We start from the raw sequence: 22,562 nt of genomic DNA on the forward strand, positions 1-22,562 counted from the left end.
TATATCTCTCTCCAAACTTAACGTGTTAATTTTCCATCATATATATACACGAAGGAGTCAATTCGTTCAGAACTTTGTTGTTTTTGTTTACAAAGTCTCCATTCTTGTATTCTATTTGATTATTTGCAAAAATAACCAAAAAAGAATGTCGATTTCGCTTGAAGCATTGGCTATGATGGGAGGTGATTATGTTAAAGATGGAATTAGCTTTGAAGAATATGAAAAATATGAAGAACAAGTGCCTCCTTATTTGTTAGTTGATGATCAAGATGATGAATATGAAAAATTCTTCTCAAAGAAGAAAAATATTTATCAAGAAAATCTTCCCACAAAAAAATCATATGAACATTCTTTTTGTTCTCATCAAGAGTTTCTTGGTAGACGTGAAAATAATGATGAACTGTTAGCACCAGTCCTACATTTTGTCTCTATGGACCGAGGAGAAAAGAGGCTCGAAAAAGGGAAGCAAAAGAAGCCTTTAATTGAAAAGCATATTAATTTTTGGGAAGTCTTGAAAAAGAAGGATCTATCAAGTTTTCTTGAGACTAGTAGAAATAATATAATCATTGTATAGTGTCGTCGTAACTATTGTTTTTATTAGGATTCATATAGTCAATTTCAACTTGTTTGAGACTGAAGAATATTATGGTTGTTGCAGTAGTTCTAGAATCCCAAACTCGAACCCATAGTATTCAAACTCAATCTCCTCCACACAACTAGTGGAGAAGGCACGGGGCACAAAGGTGCTCATTTCGTCGATAAATTAGTATTGTATATAGAATCAAAATTGTTTAATGTATATATGTAGTAGATGTTGAATTTCTTTAACTTTCTGATCATGTACTTAATTTTTTATATTTTGAATCGTCTTAATAAAAAATTTGACTATGTTATTGCATGCAACAAAATTATTTATATATATTTAACCAATTGGCAAACCTCGTATATGGAAGATAAATGAAACACAAATTATGTCATGTGCAAAGTATGTTCACATCATAAGTGATGTCTTAAAAGCCATATGTAAAATATATTTTATATTGTCTGTATATATCGAAAAAATCTATGTTATTTTGATCTCCATCTATCTTGAGCGACATCTTTAATCCATTGTATTAGAATCAATTATTGGCAACAATATTCAACACAATATATACCAACCCGCGTATGCACCATGGTTTTTTAATGATAAAACAATGATATCACAACATCAATGATGACCCTTTATGGGAGTGGATTGATAGTGTAAAGATTCTTTTACAATATTTGTAACGATCCGAACCGTCGTTAATTAGGAAAAGCAAGGATTCGGGAAATTCTGGGCCACTGTCCCGCTAGGGCGGGCCAGATGCCGTTGGGTCGGCGGCGCCAGAGTAGGTTAGGCAAGACAGAACGTAATTTACGCGAATCCTTATTCTCCCTTCTTCCTAAAATACCTAAATAAGTCGTAAATACCCTAGAAACCTCAGAAAAGCTGATCTAAGCTTGGGAAGGAAGAAGAAGAAGATTTCTAGCGTGGGGATCATGAAATCTTGTGAATTCTTGGCCAAACTCACCGTCGCGAATCCGAAAAACTCGAACCGAAGTCAAAAACTCTATACAACTGCTTGGCACCCAGGTAGGCTAGGTTTTATGAATTGAGTAGTTATAAATCTGTGTTTACCACGTAATGTATGTAATTCAATAGTAGGGTTATGTGTCGACCTTTGTGCACCAAGTGAATTCCATGGGTAATTTCTAGAATTCAACGTAATTGGGATTATGCCTTGAGAAGGGAAATTGATGACTCGTTAGGGCTTCTAGAATTGCTATCTTGGATAGAATTGTTTCAAGAATAAGAATGTGAAATCATAAATGGATCTAGAATTATGAATGTGTGCACATCCGGTAAAGTTGAAGTGATGAACTTGAGGAATTATGATGAATTGTGATTAAACCCTAATAAGAAATCCTAATGATGAACTAGGGTTGAGCTTAGTCGATATATATATATTTATATGACAGAGATTGAAGAATAATTTGTAGGTGATGGTCGTGATTTCATAATTGTGTGATATATGTTTGTTCTTGCTTCATTATGATGCATGTATGTATATGACTGTTGCATTGTTGATCACACTAATTGTATGAGTATGAACGAATAACTATATGTCATGAGTCACTTCTTGATTGTATGATTATTGAGAATATACTTGTAATTGTGATTGTGGTGTGTTGAATGGATCGGTTGCCACGTTCTGGGATAATTAATTGGGATCGGTGGCCACGTTCCGGCATAACTAACTGGGATCGGTTGCCACGTTCCAGCATAAATATGGGATCGATTGCCACATTTCGGTATAACTAATTGGGATCGGTTGCCACGTTCCGACATAATTAACTAGGATCGATTGCCATGTTCCGGCATAAACATTGGATCGGAAACCACGTTCCAGTATGCTAACAGTTTGGGTATGGGTCCTGTAAGAAGGCCAATGATGTGCTATTAAATGTGAGTTGTTCGGTGTTTGTATGCATGTTGATAATATGGTATATGATTGATATACGTTTGTGAGTATAGTGTGGTATTGGTTGTATAGGTTGTACTTAGTGGACTCGTGTTATAACGACTTATAGTTGGTGGTTCGTGGGATGTAATGGCGAGAGTAGAGATAGTAAATGCGATGGGATATGTTAGGTGAATTTCACCTTAGGGGAAAGAATATTGGGTTAGTGCGAAGAAAGTAGAATTAATGTATGATGTGACTGTGGTGGGGTAATGTGACGAGGAAGCAAGAGTATGACGTGAGTGGTTAGTTGAGTTGGCGGTGGTTGTACTTGGGGATTGACTATGTGTTTAGAATGGTTAAGCCATAATCAAGAATCTGGTAAATGGGTTGATTAAAAAGGGGTTAGTAGTTAGAATGCTAGTGTGGTTTGGAGGTATTTTAATGAAAGAGTGATGGTGGAGAAGCGAGTGATTATTTCATAATCTTACTATGGGTTTCTTATATTATGTGGTGGGCGTCGGGTTGACCGATGATGCCTACCAGTACATGTGTTTTGTACTGATACTACTTTTGCTATGTCTTTTTGACATAGTCTGAATGCAGGATTGGTGACGTTTCACTAGGTGAAGACGAAGAAAATCTACAGTAGCTTCTATTCTTCCTTCCATATTGTGGGAGTTGTGTCATTTATTTTATGGTTCATTGTACTCTTAGTAGCTCTTGTACCTGTTTAGACTAGATTATTGGGGTGTTAATTACTTTACAAGTCTTAACCAGTATTTAATTAAAGAGGTTTTTCGTTTATAAAAATGTATGTTTTCCATTTAATTCCATCTTTCGTAAGATTTTCCGCATGTTTAAAACTTTTGGGGTATGAAGGTTCTCCTACTTAGGTGTTAGAGTGGGTGCCCGCACGACTCGATGGGTTGGGTCGTGAGACTAATAGAGTATAAAAGTTAAATTTTTTACATAAATCAATTAGCAGATTGACAACAAATTTGGGCCAAATTACATGCACTCTTTTCAAAAATCAAAATCAAATTATTATACATTTGTAGAAAGGCCCAATTCCAATTTTTCTCTTTCCCTCTACTTCCTATTGGCCTATAAGGCCCATTGGGCTAAACATATTCATCCAAAGGCCCATTTGGATTGATGTGTTAATCAAACTCCCAACAACTTTTTGTACAAATTGTTGTTATTTTTAGTTGGTCTTTAATTGTTGTCCCTATTGCTCGTTTAAATAAAAAATTTGGACACAAACGGAGCTAAGTGGAGATTCAAGAGTTCAGACGAATTCAGTAGATTTTTTCGTAGATTATGTATTTGTATTAGAAAATTAAATAAATATATTTGTATATTAACTTGTGAACCCCTTAATAAAATTGATTGACGATTCGATGGTAAGGAAGGGCCATGAAAACACTTTCTCACGTTAGAGTTGTAGGTTTGAACCCATACCTCGCTCAACATAAGTTATGTAAAAATATAGTTATGCAACATTAGTTCGTTCAACATAAGTTTAGGAAACTTTTGCCTCGTTTAGCTTAAGTTTGCAGACACTAAGTTGTCTTTTACGATATAACTCGTGGATTTTAAAATTGAAATATTTCCTCGCTCAACATAAATTCATCGGTTCCAAAAAATAATACATTTCTATATTTAAAATAATTCAATCTTTATTTTACTTAGGGGTGTACATGACCGGATTGGTTCGGATTTTTCAAATATCAAACCAAACCATTTGTATAAAAAAATTAAATTTATAAACCAAACCAAACTAATAAAATTCGGATTTTTTCGGGGTTTTCACCCTCGGGTTGGTTCGGGTTTTTCAAATATCAAACCAAACCATTGTGTCAAATTTTTAAATTTTAAAATCAAACCAAACTAATAAACCTCGAATTTTTTTAGATTTTTGGATTTTTTCGGTAAAGTTTGCATACAAGCATATAATTAACTTGTGCTCCAAATATTTCTTTAGTCCAACCAAAATACAATTATCTAAGGTGTTTCTTAAAAAATAACACAAAATATGAGATGAGTACTGATGACACAAAAATATTCAATAAAAAATAATAATGAAATCATCATATAAAATAAATATTGCATAGTCATAATGAAAATGATCATAATTTAAAAGTACTAAATCATGCTAAAATAAGTTTAATAAATATTAGTTACATTACTAAATATTTAAGGAAAATTAAAATTAGATTATGTATTTTAATTGTCTAAACCAATGTAAAACTAAAGAACAAATATTCAATATTATTGTCATTCTTAGTGTTGAATTGATTTTCTTTTTGCATTAGTATTAATTTGATTTTGATTTAAGTTTTATTATAATTATCAACATCTATGAACTATAATTTTTATTGGACCATTCCGAATTCTAAGTTTTAAACTTGAAATAATATATTAAAAGATAAAAACTATGAAATAGTATAAGAAATATTTTAAAATTATATCAAAGTAAATATTTTTATGTAAAATAAAATTTTAAAATTACATATATAATGTCAGGTTGGTTTGGTCTCGAGTTGGTTTTTTTTAGTTAAAACCAAACCAACCCAAATATAGTCGGGTTTCTTTTTTCCATTACCAAACCAAGTCAAACCAAACCACTAGTCAGGATTTTTTTTCGGTTTAACTCTATTTACGATTTGGTTTGGTTTTCAGTTCGATTTTGCACACCCCTAAATTTTTACTTACGGTGGTATGGCATATTTAAAACAACAAACTTTTAAAAATATTTCTTTCTTTCGTAAACTTCATCTCCAATCAAACACCGCCACATAAACCGAAACATTTCAAAGGGAAGTCACTTTTGCACTTTTTGGAACTTATCGAAACAAAAATCACAATCCAACAATTACAAAAAGTATATTGTTCATCTCCCTTTTACTATAATCTCTTCTTCACCACATATATATTCCCTATATCAACTGGTAATATAAACTCTTCATACATTCAATGGACATAACTGTATCATAAGAACAAATATCTTCTCTAAGACGTAGAAAAAGTGTCCACAAAACCATTAAATTCCCAGTGGAAAAGTGAAAAAGGCAACTCGAATCACGGATATATCAACGAATTCATATGTTCTATGTGTATGACAAAGTGTCTAGGCTGCTATAACTTCCTTCACATGTCAGAATTTTATATCAAAAATGGAAAGAACAACAATGCACGAGATATGTCAAGGGCAGAATGAGTATAAATATGCTTCATCGATGTCAAACAACTTACCTTATTTCGAAGACTTTAGAACCTTGACGAGAGAAAAAAAGAGAGTTTGAAGCTATGTCAGTTGATGCTCTTGCTATGTCTGGTGCAGATTACATGAAGTGCACCGTTCATTTTGAAGATACTAATACAAATCAGAGGAGCTCGGAAAGGATACCACAGTACCTTCTTGCTGATGAAAGTGAGGGAGGGAATCATGATCACGGGCAATGGTTAGGACAGGCAAGGAGATGGGCAAATATCAACGTTCAAGCTGAAGCCACAGCATCTGCAAATGTAAAGCCAGATTCAAGTCTTGTACAAGAAAGATGTACATGTCATTAAAAGTAATAGTACCTTCACACTATGTTGCTCGGACTCTCCACAAATGTTGTTGCACCTGTGTCGGATCCTCCAAAAATGAACTAACTTTGGAGGATCCGACACACACCTGCTAGCATTTTTGAAAAGTCCGAGTAACATAAGCCTTCACAAATAGGATTAGCTTTCCTTGTGATGTAATCACACTACCAAAGGATGTGAATTGTTCCAGGAAAGCATAATCGTTTAACAATGAATATACGAAAGCAATACATAAATACTGCGTATTATATAAATCGTCACTTACCATAGCAAAAATGAAGCCTTTTCCCTGCAGATATCAACAAAGACGAAAAAACAAATAATTAACTGTTCAATTCTATGTGTATGATGCATTCATAGTGTTAATGTGTCATAGAATACGAAGAATACTAGAGACCTCCAGAATCCAGATAGAGCAAAACTCAAATCACTATAACAAAGATTGATGTTACAGTTGAAACAAAAAGAAAGTCGATATATATTATGTCGCTGCACAGGCCAATCATACAGGAAAAAATCGATTAACTAAGAGAAGCATACAAAAAACAATACAATCAAGATATGACACAAGTAATATGAAAACGTGGAATGATTGCCACTTAGCGACAAGTTATATGTATCAAGGAGAGACTATTACAGGAAATTATGTACTTGTTTGGAGATACAGATTTTATCATCTTCCACCAGACAGTTCAACTGCATCTTGATTATAGATTGAATCTTCGCCCCAATCAAATCGTCGTTGTAGTCTCTCGTATTCTTGCCTACGTGTAACTTCGACATGCTGCCATTCTTCCCACCGCTCAGCAAGTCCTTCTCCTTCAAGCATTCGTACTACCTCTGACATTGCTGGACGGTCCTCTGGTGATCCTTGAGTACACAGCAATGCAACTTGAATCATCATCTCTACTTCATCCATGTTATAGTTCTTATGTAGGTTGCGGTCTACAATAGCATCCAGCCTTTTCTCCCTTTGAAGTTTTTTGACCTTCAAGATGACACATGCAGCCATTCAGTAACCAACAACATGCCCAGTGTACTCCCACAAAGTGGAATCTGGGAGGGTAGAGTCTACGTAAACCTTACCCCTACCTCAGAGTTGAGAGGTTGTCTCCGATAGACCCTCGGCTCAAGGAAAAACAAACAAAAGCAGTCCAAAAGAAGTAATGGATGTGAAAGGATAACAAAGCATGCTGAACAATAACTACATCAAAATAATACGACAATCGAAATACAAGAAACAACAGATACTAACAAAAAACATAGGACAAGAAACTAAAGGAGCACTACTCTACAACTACTAGTATGGACGGATAGCGAGAAAATGCACTATCTACTACCCTTCTACCCTAATTAAGAAATTTTGCGTCCTCTCAATGTTATTTAACCTTTTTTCACTAATTTACTTTACTCCTAAAAAGGGTATACGACAAAAGAGGCTCGAGTATTAAGACCTATGTTTGACATGCAAAAGAATTTGTGTAAGAGTGCTATATGGAAAGCAACATAAAAAACTTACAACATATACCAAGAAAGCAACATAAAAAAGAAGAACTACGTATATAATTCATGAGAATGTCTTGTGATGGACAATGCGCCATCCACCAATATGCAGCTTAGAGAAGAGTGAAAATATAAGATAAATAAAATAAACTTAGAAGAAACTGAATAATTTTAGAGGACATGTTAAAAGTAATATGCAGACCAATAGAATCACAAGTTAATATCAGTCGTTGAGTTATGTACACTCACATGGTCAAGTAACAAGACATCATCTTCTTCTTCTAGGCGTGAGAAGTCTATAGCGCGTTGACCAGTAACAATCTCCAAAAGCATGATTCCATATCCAAAAACATCAGTTTTTTCTGATGATTTCCCAGTGGACAAGTATTCAGGAGCTATATGGCCCATAGTACCCCGAACTTGCGTTGTCACGTTGGTTTTCCTAACATCAACTAACTTTGCCAAGCCAAAATCACCAACTACAGCCTCGAAATCTTCATCCAGTAAAACATTGGCTGCTTTAACATCACGGTGAATAATTTTTGGATTACAGTGTTCGTGCAGGTATTCAAGTCCACGTGCAGTGCCCAGTGCCACACGCTTTCTGGTTGGCCAAATTAAAACAGACTCCCCAGGTTTAAGTTCTGCATTTAACAAAATACTACAAATAAGAAGCCACCAAAATCTCATCATCTCTGGGAGATAAATGCTGAATTTTAAAGTTTGACTGACTACTGCATGTATCATCTTCAATTCATGCAAGGTTTTCAAAAAAATCACCTCGGGGGGAATGATGAATGCGCAAGAATGAATTCATGAACTCATTTAAGCTCTCATTATGGATATCGGTCAATTCATACGTGATGTAAGTTCCCTCATGACGAGGTACAATCCAACTATGGCTCTTGAAGACTGAAGAGAACCAAATGTTCAAGAACTCACACACTTCTAAGAAAATTAGGAATACGAGTACCTACGCAAATACCCTCCTTTATTATCTGTTCAACTTGTCTAACTCTACTAAAGATCACTGGGAAAAAGTAGGTGATTAGACCTTTGATAGGAGTCTAATAGCCTAAAATCAAAATAAGCTGATTTTAGAAGCTTGGCCAAATAGGCTATTAGACAGTTAGACTATTCACATAAGCATTTGACCATCATAAAATTCCAGACTTCTATAGAAATTCAGCTGAGTTTGGAGCAAAAGAAATAAGTGATCCCAGGAAAATTTGATATTGAGATAAACAAGGAAAGCCTTGGGAAAACTGCAAACCAAGATCTAAGCACTATTGTGGAAAAATAAGTACCTCGTAGACGATAGGCAACACTTAGGTTCTGCATATATGGGTACACTAGCAAGCGTTCAGTCGGTGTGGTGCAAAATCCTATAAGCCGCAAAAGATTTCTATGAACAGCAACACTAATCATCTCAACTTCACGCTGAAATGCAGCATCTCCCCCAGGACTCTCATAGTCAGTTAAGCGTTTTACAGCAACTTTAGTGCTGTCACTGAGCACTCCTTTATAAACCTTGCCAAAACCTCCCTGTCCAAGAACATTCTTTTCACTAAAGTTATCAGTAGCGAGTTGCAATTCCCTCCATGCGAATCTCCTCAATTGACCAAATGGAATTCGTCTGTCAACCTCACCTGGGCACACCGAACAGACACAAGAAAAATGTCACAACATACTCAATGAACCTATACCATCTTACAGTGCAAGTGAACTAAGGTAATGCTGATAAAAGAACAAGTCTCCAATGTAAGATGGAACTAAGAAATGTAGCAATAGGTAACTACTTCAGCCTTCTTTTTTTTCAGGAGAGCTAACACATATTCCCACCGTTTTAATTTGTTTGTTTTGTTTTGACTTGACATGGAGTTTAAAAAAATAAAGAAGGAATCTTGTGGTCCTAAACATGTCACGTGAAAAGTTGAAATTGAAGAGTTGCCAAAAAGGGAAGGAGCATTCTTTTTTAAACGAGCTTAAAAAGAAAGTAAGACAAACAAATTGAAATGGAGGGAGTTTTTTTTTTTTTGATGAGCTAACAACATATATTGAAGTTAATACTGTGTAAAACACTGATAAGGACCTGGAACATCAACATAGATTTCACGTTTGTAGCCTTTGTTCCTCCCCCGCCAGAAAAATAACATTAATCCCCCAAGAAGGATAATTCCAAGAAATCCACCAACGATACCAATTACGAGACCAGTCTTTGATTTACTGGGAGAACCTGCCAGGATATCAACTTTAGAATTTAGAATACTGCCAAACATCTCCAGCAACATCTAACTTCTAAAGTAAATACTTGTAGTTTAAAAATGTGGTATTTGCTCTTTTAATTAATTACCTTCACTGTCAGATACACAACGACGACTGAAGTTTAAGCCACAATTCAAATGGTTCTCTGAAAAACTAGTAGGCAAACTGAGTTAAACTAATATCAACAGTTCTGACTCATGCAAGAGGCAGGGGCTATTATAAAAAGGGTATAATACATACACACTCTCAAACTTGACTTCAGCTGGAAAGTAAACACTCCAACTTTGAGTATGCACATCTAGATACCTCAACTCGTCTTCAGTGTGTCAGTTGAATACTCCAACTTAGAAAAAGATCATCAAGACACCACCAAAATTTATATGCCACATCAGCGTCAGGTATTCACTAGACACAGTGGGGACGAGTTAGAGTGTTTAGTTGTCAATTGGGACCAAGTTGAGGTGTCTAGATGTGCTCTCTCATAGTTGGAGTGCTTACTTGCCAGATGAGGCTAAGTTTGAGTGTCTATTTATGTATTATAACTTTTTAAAATGTTCAAATTATTAAGCAGCTTCAATCTATCATCAAATTAAAGAATGCAAGAATTGAGATCTGCATACTTGTATTTCGGGACTTGGAACAAACTGTCAGGAACTTTTCCAGTAAGATCATTTAATGCAAGCTGACTGGCAAAGAGATATCACCGGATCAGGTCAGTATCACTTGGCACACGTTGTAAGAACATCAAAGATCAGGCTAAATGAATCACTTACAGGTTAATCAAGTTGGGAAGGCCTGAAAGTGACTCAGGGATAGTCCCAGACAGATTGTTTTGACTCAAAAACCTGTTCAAAGAAACATCATTATAGACTCCCAAGTCAAACACCAAATGTAAAACTCAGTTCTAAAAAAAACAACAATCAATGAAATAATATTACTTACAGAAATTGAAGCTTTTTTAGATTGCCTAGGGAAGCTGGTATTTCTCCAGACAAACTGTTTTTTTCCAGATCCAACATGGTCAAGCTGGTTAAATTTCCTAATGCTTCAGGAATTTTACCAGTTATTCCATTTCCTTGCAAAGAACTGCCAGGATGTTGACCGCCCAGTCAGTTCAATACATAACACAACTAAGGACAAGAAAATTGATGAGTTCACAAATCTCGCTAAAGTAGAACTTCCTATTGACAAGGATGAAAACTTATTTTTAGGAGATCTTCTTAGCAAATGTTACCAGTTATGACCTTAGAATGTTTATCTATCAGAGGCACTACGAGAATAATGCGATAACGGACAAGAAATGAAGATGAAATATCCAACACTCTGGCAAAAGCATGACCAAACACTCAAGAATGTCGTTTCCTAATTATTAACTTGAAAGAATACTAATCTTTAGTTGGAAAATTGAGAACCAAAATTATGAGTAGATTTCTACACATGCTTGTGTGGGTAGGAAAGTAGTACAATCGGAAAAGGCTAAGATCCCAAACCATGCACGGGCAAAGATACAAGCAATCACCAGTCCCCCAAACAAGAGCAGTTAGTAATGTGCCAATATCATGAGTAGATTAATATCAGCTTGATGAAGGAAATCGATAAATATAGACTTCTAGAGTAGCACATGTTAGCATGATGGACAGCTAAATAATTGTATATATTAATGTAATTATATAGTGATATAAATTAGTATTATCATATAGATTTGTTATAGAATCAGAAGAATAAATATTGTGATAGAATAGTTGATTTTGAGGGCCAGCAAAGCAGATTTAGAGCGATTGAATAGCAGATTTGTAGAGATAGAATAGCTGATCTTTAGGGATAGGAATGACGGATCTTTAGGGATGTGTAATCTTTATGCTCTCTATATAATGGAAAGACTCTCTCACTTTGAGAGGCATTCAGCAGAAAATTGACAGCACATAACCTAACAAACCATATTTTTATTTCACCATCACATTTTCCACAATGGTTTCAAATTGAAAGTTCAATGTTATTTCCTCCCCTAAGAACAAGAAACTCAAAATTATCATCCAAATCAAAGGTCAGAGATTACAAAATAACGAATGACACACTACTTTACGAACAGAATAGAAACAACCTAAAGTCAGCACAAGTAAAATCTACCCTCCCCAGATCCCACTTGTTGGATTACACTGGTATGTTGTTGTTTGTTTCAGTTGATCACATTTACCTAGTTTTTGTAAATGGGGTGATTTATCTACAGACGCTATGATTAAAGTGCACACTTGATCTCTATAAGTACATCATAGATACACATTAGCATTCAATCGAAAATAATTCCACAAATTCTCAATACGTACAGAGTATTAAGATGCACTAGAACACCTAATCTTGGACTTAAAGTGCCAGTGAACCCCATATTTGACAGCGACCTGCAAATAAAGCACAGACAACATTAAATATAGGATTTCAGAAATGGTAGTTGACCAACTAAAGCTCAAGTATTTGGGACCATAATTTTATCATGTAAATGGTGATCAATATGGCTCGCAAAGTAACTTCAACTTACACCATCAAGACATTGCTGTTATCGTCACAAGTTATCTTTGACCAAGTGCATGGATTAACTTGATTCTGATTCCAATCAGAAAGTTGATCATTTGAAGCATTTAGTGACTTCTTCAATTCAAACAGTGCATCTCCTAATCAAGAGATTACAAAATAACGAATGTCACACTACTTTACGAGCAGAATAGAGACAACATTAAGTCAGCACAAGAAAAATTATCTAACCCCTCTAAATTTTTATTTATACCTTTGAATAGATAAAAGAGTAAAGACAGCAAAGGGTATCTCTTTGTTAGTTTGCTAAAGTAGAAAATGGGAGAAATGTGTACCCTGCTGATCAGGTGAGACAGATGAGTAGAGACATGCTATTATCAGAATTGCAAGGAACAGTTCCATATTGCAGTTGTTGTTCAATTCTATAGATCAAGTAAACTTGTTCCCCTTCATCACTGTAACATAAAGCACGATCTTCCTTGGTAATGACAAATGGCAGATCTGCATAATATATTAGAAAGATTACTCCGAGCAAAATTAGTATAACCTCAAGGGGAACAGCTAAGCCTAATTAAATATGTAAAAGAGATATTTGATGCAAGAACAACAACAACATACCCAGTGTAATACCACAAATGGGGAGAGGGTAGAGTCAAGAGTGTATGCAGAACTTAGCCCTAACTCATAGAGGTAGAGAGGCAGTCTCCAAAAGACCCTCGGCTCAAGGAAAAGTATATCAAAGCAGATCGAAAAAGAAATAACTGAAGTGAAGGGATCATAGCAAAATACATTCTAAAAAAAGGACCAGTACGTAACTACACCAAAAAAGTGTGATAATTGAAGTACAAAGAACAAGAAGAAAACGGTAGCAGTCGATGATATAGATCAATCACATGAAAAGCATAATACGGAATTACATAATGCCCTCAATGAATAATGTAAAGCATGTAACCACGTACTTAGAACTGCAAACCCATATAAGCAAACTGTAGCAGTATTGCAGAATCGTAAAAGTTATTAGGAATTGAAAGAACAACTAAACACTCATCTTCTCCATCCAAACAATATTTCAGCTACTACCAATTATGTCAACCATCCAAAGGAAGAATTGATCCACAACTTTCAAACAATCGACAAACCTATCCTTTTCTTTAACAAAGACCAGATATTTTCGCCAGCAATTCTTTGAATATCTATTGGTTGTCTATCAGATAACCACAAGAAATTCATGATATGAAGATATAACAAACCTGCTAAATAATTCCCCCATTTTCTCAAAATACATCAAGTGAGTAATGAACTATAACAAAAAACTTTCAATCACTTATTAAGGGGAAAGACACAAGTTCTTCAAAAGAAACTCCAACAAATGAAACAACAAAGGTTGTTGTAGATAAAACACTGACTATGTAAATATTCAAATCTCCTTCTCAGCCATTGTAATTCCTAAAACTTAACCAGACTCACAAAAATCCAAGTTCATTCTTTTTTTTACTGTCCCTTATGGTTTAATTTCTCACATGATCACTCAACTAACCGCTATTGTCTCATAAAGTCTTTCCTCTGGACTCCAATTTCCTTCGACAAAGAAAGTAACTTTCTAACATAATAACTATTAGTCGAGAGACCATAAGCGAAATCAACTATGCCCCTTGCCTATGGTTAACAATTTAAATTTGACCTCCTTCTATTTCACCACATGTATCACAAAAACAAACAATTAGCAACTCCCCTCTCCACCCAAAAAGAAAAGAACCCCACATCCTCAAATTCACAAAATCCATCAAGAACAAATTTTTCCAAGAAAAAAGTTCACTTTTTTGCTTCCATATGTCAAGTCAAATCAGAAAAGACAAACCCACCATATCTAAAGACAAAACACCATTCTCAATATACCAAACAAATAACAGTGACAGAATCTGGAAACAAGAACAGAACAAAACAAGAACAAGAGCAGAGTAAGTCAAGTACCTTTAAGCAAGCACCAATCTTTGTAGGCTGTGAAAGAAAGAGCAGAGTTTGAACCAAAGATTGAAACTTTACTTTGAATTAAGCAAAAAAATAAGCTTTACAAAGCAAATCTTGGAGAAAAAACACAAAGAAAAGCTGTCCTTTGTTGTGCTGTAAAAAAAAAGTAGTAGTCAATGGAGAAGAAGTTCAAGAAAGGTTCTCTCTTTTGGATACTGCAATTATTAGTACGTTTAAGTCTTCTCTTCCTGTCACTCACAGCAGTATTTCTTAGTCACCTCCACCCCAACCCATTGTCGCTAACTGGAATTGGACCCCACTGATTCTTTTTCCTTTCATTTTTGCTGGTAAATGTGAAGATTGAAGAAGGGCCTACGGGGTATTAGTAAATGGAAAGATATTTGGTGTTCCCTAGTGAAACATAATGGTATTAATCGAGTCTGAGTACGGAGAAAATTTTATTGGGAGTATTCAATTTTAATGTGTATTCTAAATATCGAGTAGGAAATCAAATAAAAAATAATAATAATGAGGTTAATTATGGACTGTCGTGGAATGATTGAGATATTTTAAAAATGTGAATTTAAGGCTTCAAGCTCAAGGTATGAAATTTGTCTTCTTTTTGTTTTAATTTATATGGTATATTTTCTTTTTTAAACTGTACAAAAAAAAAAGGTGTCATATTTCTACAAATGAAAATAATTTAACTTTAAAATTTCATTTTTTTTACTCTTAATTTTGATTTTATTTTTGAAAGATATTTTCTTACTCTAGGAACATCCAAGTTAACCAGAATCATTGTAGATTTTGTAGTTATTTCGCGATAGATCAATAATATTCAAAAAAAGAAAAATATCATAACAAAGTCGAAAAATCTTTAATAAATTATTTTTAAATTCGAGAAATAAAAAAAAAATCTTTAGTAGATTGTTTTTAGGTTCAAGGGATGAATTAGAAATCTTCCATTACATAGATGGTCAAGATAAAAATAGTAGGGTTATAGTGAAAACAAAAAAGATCTTTCTTAATGGAGGGTCCCTAATTTTTAGTTATTTTATTTTATTAAAAATTTCTTCCACTTCAAAAAAGGAAAAAAGTTATATGAACTTTAAAAAAAAGGAGCATCCAAAGTTTTTATTAGTCAACTAATGTCTTATGGAATGAAGAATAAAACTCTTTGTATCAAACAAATAATATAAAATGTAGAATGAAATTCTATTTGAGTCACTAAATAGAATTCCAAGTTGAATTAAAGCATAAAAAAGAATATCAAATTAGTTGTAAAAGTGGCAAAAACACCACTATTAAAACTACAAATTCCAAAGTTGTAAATAAACTAAAATTTGGATGTCTTTTTCAAGACTTTTTGGAGTTTGCAAAAAGTCAATTAATTGCACAATCCAATTGCATTTTTAACATTTTTGGGTCAAGAAACTTATGTTGATTTAGATGGTAATAGTATTTTATTTTATTTTTCAAAAAGGAAAATTTTTTTGATGAGAAAATTTGGCCAGAATTTAGTTAAAATGGTGTTTTACCTATGTTATTTTACCTTTTAAAACATTTTTACCCTTTAAACTTTAATACCTTTTAACTAAAAAATGAAAAAAAGATCAGTTTATTTTAAAATATTATAGTTTTTAAAAATTTCTGGCCAAATTTTCTGGCCATTTAACATTTCTCTTCCAAAAAATTATATGTATAACATGAACTCACTATAGAGAATATTACAACTATTTTCAAAAAAATTAAAGTAATTAATATTTTTATAATCAACTTTTTTACCCTTTATTAGTTATTTAAATAGCCACAATATCACACGATAAATAAGGTGTTTGTAATATTCAAGAACAATAACTGATAGTAATAAAATAAAATAAAAATAAAAATAAATAATATATATATATATATTGAACTTTTAAAATTAATAAATAATTTAAGATAACTATTTTTAAAAACGGCGTAATACATGTAGATTGGCACGTTAACTTTTATGTAACTTAAAAAAAGGAGTGAGTTTGACTAGAAAATAAATTAAAGCAAATATTGAATAAATTAAATCTTTGACCACTTGGACCATATCATAGTTTATTGATTCTTCATCTGACATTATATAATTATCTCATTAACTTCCACAAGATAACTTAGAAATCACTCAAGTATAGATCATCCTCTCTTTTAAAAAATAATAATAAGTAATATTTATTTGTACTCGATATTTTCATTAAATCAATAATTTAATTTAAATAGATATTTACCCCGCTTTCGAAAAGCTAAACATATTTATTAAATTTACAAAAAAATATTTATCTGAAAGAGTTAATATGTTTGATCAAACGTGTTGTAAGAGCCATAATCTAAAGTAATAATGATAAATTTATATTCAAGACATGTATCTTACTTGATTTATTATAAACACTTAATGTGAATAAATATTTTATATAAACTATAAATATTTCTACTTGAGATCAAAATAAAATCCTAGAAATTGTTTTTTTCATCCTGTGTCCATGATTTATATTGGAGTCCGACTAAATTTGAATTTGTGTCGGAAAGTCTCATATTGGAAGATAAAACACTCCCTAGCAAAGATACTCGAATTCCAAATCTTTGATTAAAAATGAAGGAATACTTATCGCTCCCCAAAATCAGAGAAAATGTTAGTGTTAGGCAAATGGGTCCAACATGTCAACAAATAGAAAGAAAACTTGATTATAAAAATATGTTGTTTTTAAATGCTACCTAACAAAAGAATGGATCATTATAACTTTTAACATTTAACATAATAAATAAGTATCCACTACACTCAAGCAATCAACATAATTATGACATAAAATTCTCCATCAATTTTTTAACTAATCAAATTGTCAAGAGCAAGCCATAATGTGCCAGTCAAAATTGTTAGTTTTTTCTTTTATTTTAATAAGTGATATTGTTTTCTTGCCAAATATGATAATGATGTGCTTTAACATCATCACCAATAATATATCTAATGTAATCTTATGAACGGGATTTAAGGAGAATATGTCACTTTTATAAATGAGTTCTATAATATGAAAATTTAAATTTAACTATGTTTCATATATATGAGTTTCGAATATCGTTTGAAAAACCATAAAAATTAAAAGAAGTGACAGAATGATTAGGTTTTTATAAATTCATATAAAAAGACAAAAAAAAAAAGGAAGAAAACTTGTGGTTGGGTATTTAAGACTATTACAATTTATATTATCTTCTTTTGCAATGAATTTGGTATTATGTCATTTTCAAAGAATGAGAAGTGTTCATTTCATTATTTTTTTCCAAAAATATAATGGGGCAAGTATATTGAACCAAATTCATTTCAATTTTTTGTTCTTATTCGGAAATTAAAGAACTTATTTTGTCCTTCGGAAAGTTATTGTATTATACGCTATGGCATTACTGCTAGTTAATTTAAATTGCATCAAATCCCTCGTTTGAACATCATAAATAAAAATATTGATTAAAAACTCGAGACTTGACATGAATTCAAGTAAAGATTTTTTCTTAAGACGTAGAAAATAGCATGCAAAAGACATATTGAAAAACTAAAGATATAATTCAAACATAAAAAACAGTGAATAACTAGCGATGGCTAGTTATATATATATATATATATATATACATATTTATCAAACATCATAAATAAATGGCCAAATCCATCGGTGGCTCCCTAAAGTTGGCACAAAGTTTCACTTAGACATCTCAACTGGACGATGTTTGTTTTAGACACATCATGTAGGATCCCTTTGTGTCAGTTTGACACTTTTTTGACAATCCGCTAAAATTACATTGTTTGTAACACACTCGCGAATAATGTAATATAATGGCTAATTAAGGAAAAATACGTGATATTTAAGTACAAAATAATACTTTAAAAATACATTATAAGGAAAAATTAATTTTCAGCCAAAAATAATAAATAAAAGCATTTAGTTTCTAAAACCCCACCAAACTATCCCACCCCTTCTTCCTCATTCTTCCAAACTTTTCCGGCGCCTCCTCTTTACCCCTAATTTCTTCTTTTGCTTTTTTTCTTTTTGGGGTTTTTATTAAATTCAAATTTCCATTTTTTTTATTGTAGATTTAATTTGTATGTTATCAATTTCATGCTTTTTAATTGTGTATCTAATTTTACAATGCCTCCAAAAGGAATAAAACTATAAAAGGAGCACAGATACGAATGCTATGTATTATTTATACATTATAGTCCCTCCCATTTAGAATGAATATATGCATATATGAACTTGATGGGTGTGATATATGTACAATGGTGTGTACCCCTTCACGCGTTGATTTTGGGTGCATTACACTTATCATGTCATGTCAGCGAAAAATATCAAAATGACACAGTGGGATTCTACCGGAGGTGTCTAAAATGAACATTAACTAGTTAAGGTGTCTAAGTGAAATTTTGTGTCAACTTTAGGGGGCTATCGATGAATTTGGCCTAAATAAATTAAAACTCACATATACTTTTTTTAAAATCATTTTATTTTTTAAAAACACACACATTTTTCCTTTGTACTAGATCTGGAATTAATGCACCTCAGACTAATAATAGTCAAACTTTTCTCATCTACTTATATTATCATTTTTTTTCCTGACAATATACAGAACAATTAATTATTTAAAAGTCAGGAAAACAGTTCTCAACACGTGCACAATAGTTAGATTTCTTTATTGAAAATAAAAATAAAAATTGCAATTAGATGTCTCAAATTAGTTTTTGTTATTTTAAAATTTTCAATTTACTCGTAATAGTAATTGTTCTTGAAAAGTTATGATTTAAAGTAAATATACGATGAAGAGATATTACATCTTAAGATATAAATAAAAATAAAATAATTAATTTTTTTGACTAAAATCATAAATTACCTTTAGTACAACATGATGGAATATATTTACCATATAAAAATCTTTATATTATTAGGGACATGGCATGCAGACCGACCAATTATAATTCTAGTCTAGTTATAAGTAGATTATTTTTGCTGTGGTCCATTTGTGCTTTTTATGTTCGGTATAATATCAATTGTTGTGAAGTGGTAAGTACTTTCAGTATTAATTACTTTTTTAAAAAATATTTTTATTTTATTCTCGACATTAATTACTTATTTCTCAAGACATAAGACTAACTATATATCAAGTAATATGAATAGCGTGATGATATTAGTTCATAAAAAGTGTACAAAATTTAAAGTGGATAAATAAAAGTTGACGGAACCAGTAATTATTAGCAATGAATCAAACCTTGAAAGAACATTATCCTTAACAATATTATCACTTTAGAATCTTTAATCACATGGTAACAGCCTGGATGCTCTAATAACATTAGTTGTTTATATGTTATAATCATCTATTAATGACTTAATTACATTTTCATATAATACTCTTGTATTGTCCATTTCGAAATTATATTTGTTTTATTTTTGTTTTTATCAAATTAAAAACAATTCATTTTTTCCTAACATAATATATATTTCGAAAACAAAGAAGCAAAATTGGTTCACCATATTATTGTGTTTTAACATAATTCAAGAATATGACTTGTGATAATAATTATAATTAAGTGAATCTCAAATGAATCAAGTAAAATTGCAATGGATTTGTCGATGGGTGCTTCTTCCTTAACTAGAACTTTCGATTTGTCCTGAGTATAGAAAAATTCTTCTTAGGAGTTTTTTTCCAAATGGGTCATATTCGGCGCAAATACGGATTAATTGGAATCCAATACGGATATCGAACACTAATTGAAAAGAAGAAGAAGAAGAAGAATCATTTAGATGAATTGTTGAAGTGTTTCATGTAATTAAGTTTTGGTAATCCTTATAGAGTGTTTATACTAAATTAATTATATGTCATGTGGTTTTACACATAAGGCGGATCAAGGATTTTAGCTCTAGGAGTCAATGTTGAAGGTTCATAAAAAAAAGTTTTGGTTATCCGTATAGAGTGTTTGTACTAAATTATATATATTTTCATGTGGTTGTACATATAAGGCGGATCAAGGATTTTTGCTATATCGGTCAACATTTGAGGTTCGTAAAAAGAAACAAAAGAATTTCCGTTGCCGGGACTTGAACCCGGGTCTCTCGGGTGAGAGCCGAGTATCCTAACCAACTAGACTACAACGGATTGTTGTATACTAAGTGGTCTTTAAAAATAAGATTATTCTTGTCTTTATTGAAAAGAGAAAAAGAAACGAGAGTCCAATTATCATTTCAAGTATAGTAATTCACTGATCAATATTTAATTTTTTCATGTAGATAATCTCTTATAATAATAGTAATAAAAAAAAATTGTCCACGCGTTGTTTCCGATATATTCTCAATTCAAGAAAAGTGTTTTAATTTAACAAATGTTATAGCCCGTAATTGTTTAATGTTAAAACTTGAAACATAAAGCATAATGTCATAACTAGTAATAATTATTTTCCCTTAATCTTATATATGTTAATTATAAAATTTCCACTTGATTAACACATCAATATAAATGGGCCTTTTGATGAATATGTTTAGCCCAACGGGCCTTATAGACCAATCGGGCCTTTCTACAAATGTATAATAATTTTGATTTTTGAGAAGAGTGCATGTCATTTGGCCCAAATTGTTGTCAATCTGTTTGTTGGTATATGTTAAAATTTTCAACTTTTATACTCTAACACATAAAAGAATCTCTACACTATCAGTTCACGGAGGTAAAGGGTTATCATTGATGTTGTGATATCATTGTTTTATTATTAAAAAGCCACGGTGCATACGCGGGTTGGTATATATCGTGTTGAATAGTAATTGATTCTCATACGATAGATTAAAGATGTATCAATCATCTTGATGGGAATAAATATGACATAGAAATATTGGTTTATATACACGGATAATATATATTTTTTTTGGGTATATTCTTGAGAAGTAAGGTAACATATATTACTGTATATAAAAACATGGCTTTTAAGACACTATAGTAAGTTTAAACTTCACTTATGGTGTAAACATACCTTGCACATAACAACATAATGTATATTTCATTAATCTTCCATGTACGATTTTTGTGCCAATTGGTTAGGTATATATATATAATTTTGTTGCATATAATGACAGCCAATTTTTTTATTAAGAAGATTCAAAATATAAAAAAGTAAGTACATGATCAAGAAGTAAAAAAAAATCAACATCTACTACATATACATTAAAAACAATTTTGATCGTATATACAATACTAATTTTTCAATGAAGATCGAGAAATCCGAGATGAGCACCTTTATCCCCCTCCCCCCCATGCCATCTTCGGTACTAGTTGTGTGGAGGAGATTGAGATTGAATACTATGGGTTCGATTTTGGGATTTTAGAACTACAACAACAACCATAGCTACGTCTCAGCCTCAAACAAGTTAGGATTGGACCTTTGTGCCCTTGTACCTTCTTCACTAGTTGTGTGGAGGAGATTGAGTTTGAATACTATGGGTTCGAGTTTGGGATTCTAGAACTACTATACAACAACCACATCTACACCAAGTCTCAAAAAAGTTGAGATTGACGATATGAATCATAATAAAAAGAATAGTTATGACGACATTATACAATGATTATTCGTACTAGTCTCAAGAAAACTTGATAGATCCTTCTTTTTCAAGACTTCCCAAAAATTAATATGCTTTTCAATTAAAGGCTTCTTTTGCTTCCCTTTTTCGAGCCTCTTTTCTCCTCGCTCTTCAGAGATAAAATGTAGGACTGATGCCAACAGTTCATCATTATTTTCACATTTACGTTGAAACTCTTGATGAGAAGAAAAAAAATGTTCATATAATTTTTTTGTAGGAAGATTTTCTTGATAAATATTTTTCTTCTTTGAGAAGAATTTTTCATACTCATCTTCTTGATCATCAGCTAACAAATAAGGTGGCACTTGTTCTTCATATTTTTCATATTCTTCAAAGCTAATTCCATCTTTAACATAGTCATCTCCCATCATAGCCAACGCTTCAAGCGAAATCGACATTGTTTTGGTTATTTTTGCAAATAATCAAATAGAATACAAGAATCGAGGACTTGTAAATACAATCAACTGAGTTATGAACGAATTGACTCCTTCGTGTATATATATGATGGAAAACTAACACGTTAAGTTTGAAGAGAGATATAACTCACAAGACTTTAATTTTGTAGAGTTGTTTATGAAAGAACATAATTTAG

General features: G+C 32.3%; 1 protein-coding gene and 1 non-coding gene across 2 annotated transcripts; both read right to left on the minus strand.

Moving 5' to 3' along the window:
* Positions 1–6,494: 6,494 nt before the first annotated feature.
* Positions 6,495–14,578, minus strand: LOC125845174 (probable LRR receptor-like serine/threonine-protein kinase At5g10290). Its single transcript, XM_049524619.1, has 12 exons — positions 14,349–14,578; positions 12,713–12,878; positions 12,385–12,517; positions 12,176–12,247; positions 10,794–10,937; positions 10,625–10,696; positions 10,472–10,537; positions 9,940–10,004; positions 9,679–9,822; positions 8,894–9,235; positions 7,836–8,230; positions 6,495–7,071 (listed from the first exon to the last, which is right to left on the minus strand). Exons 2-12 carry the CDS (start codon positions 12,777–12,779, stop codon positions 6,757–6,759), a joined length of 1,815 nt encoding a protein of 604 aa, XP_049380576.1. The 5' UTR covers positions 12,780–12,878; positions 14,349–14,578; the 3' UTR covers positions 6,495–6,756.
* Positions 14,579–20,431: 5,853 nt separating this feature from the next.
* On the minus strand, positions 20,432–20,504 carry TRNAE-CUC (transfer RNA glutamic acid (anticodon CUC)). Its single transcript has one exon. It is a non-coding gene; the product is annotated as a tRNA-Glu (tRNA).
* Positions 20,505–22,562: the final 2,058 nt, after the last annotated feature.

This window comes from Solanum stenotomum, chromosome 11 (genome assembly GCF_019186545.1).
Source record: "Solanum stenotomum isolate F172 chromosome 11, ASM1918654v1, whole genome shotgun sequence".
Taxonomy (NCBI): Eukaryota; Viridiplantae; Streptophyta; class Magnoliopsida; order Solanales; family Solanaceae; genus Solanum; species Solanum stenotomum.

Excerpts from the sequence above, each read along its gene's own strand:
- LOC125845174 (XM_049524619.1), bottom strand. The coding sequence starts at position 12,779 with ATGGAACTGTTCCTTGCAATTCTGATAATAGCATGTCTCTACTCATCT. Across the intron at positions 10,938-12,175 it reads CTAGTGCATCTTAATACTCT|TTCTTTGCAAGGAAATGGAA; the intron begins GTACGTATTGAG and ends ACATCCTGGCAG. Across the intron at positions 10,538-10,624 it reads CTTCCCAACTTGATTAACCT|TCAGCTTGCATTAAATGATC; the intron begins GTAAGTGATTCA and ends TCTCTTTGCCAG.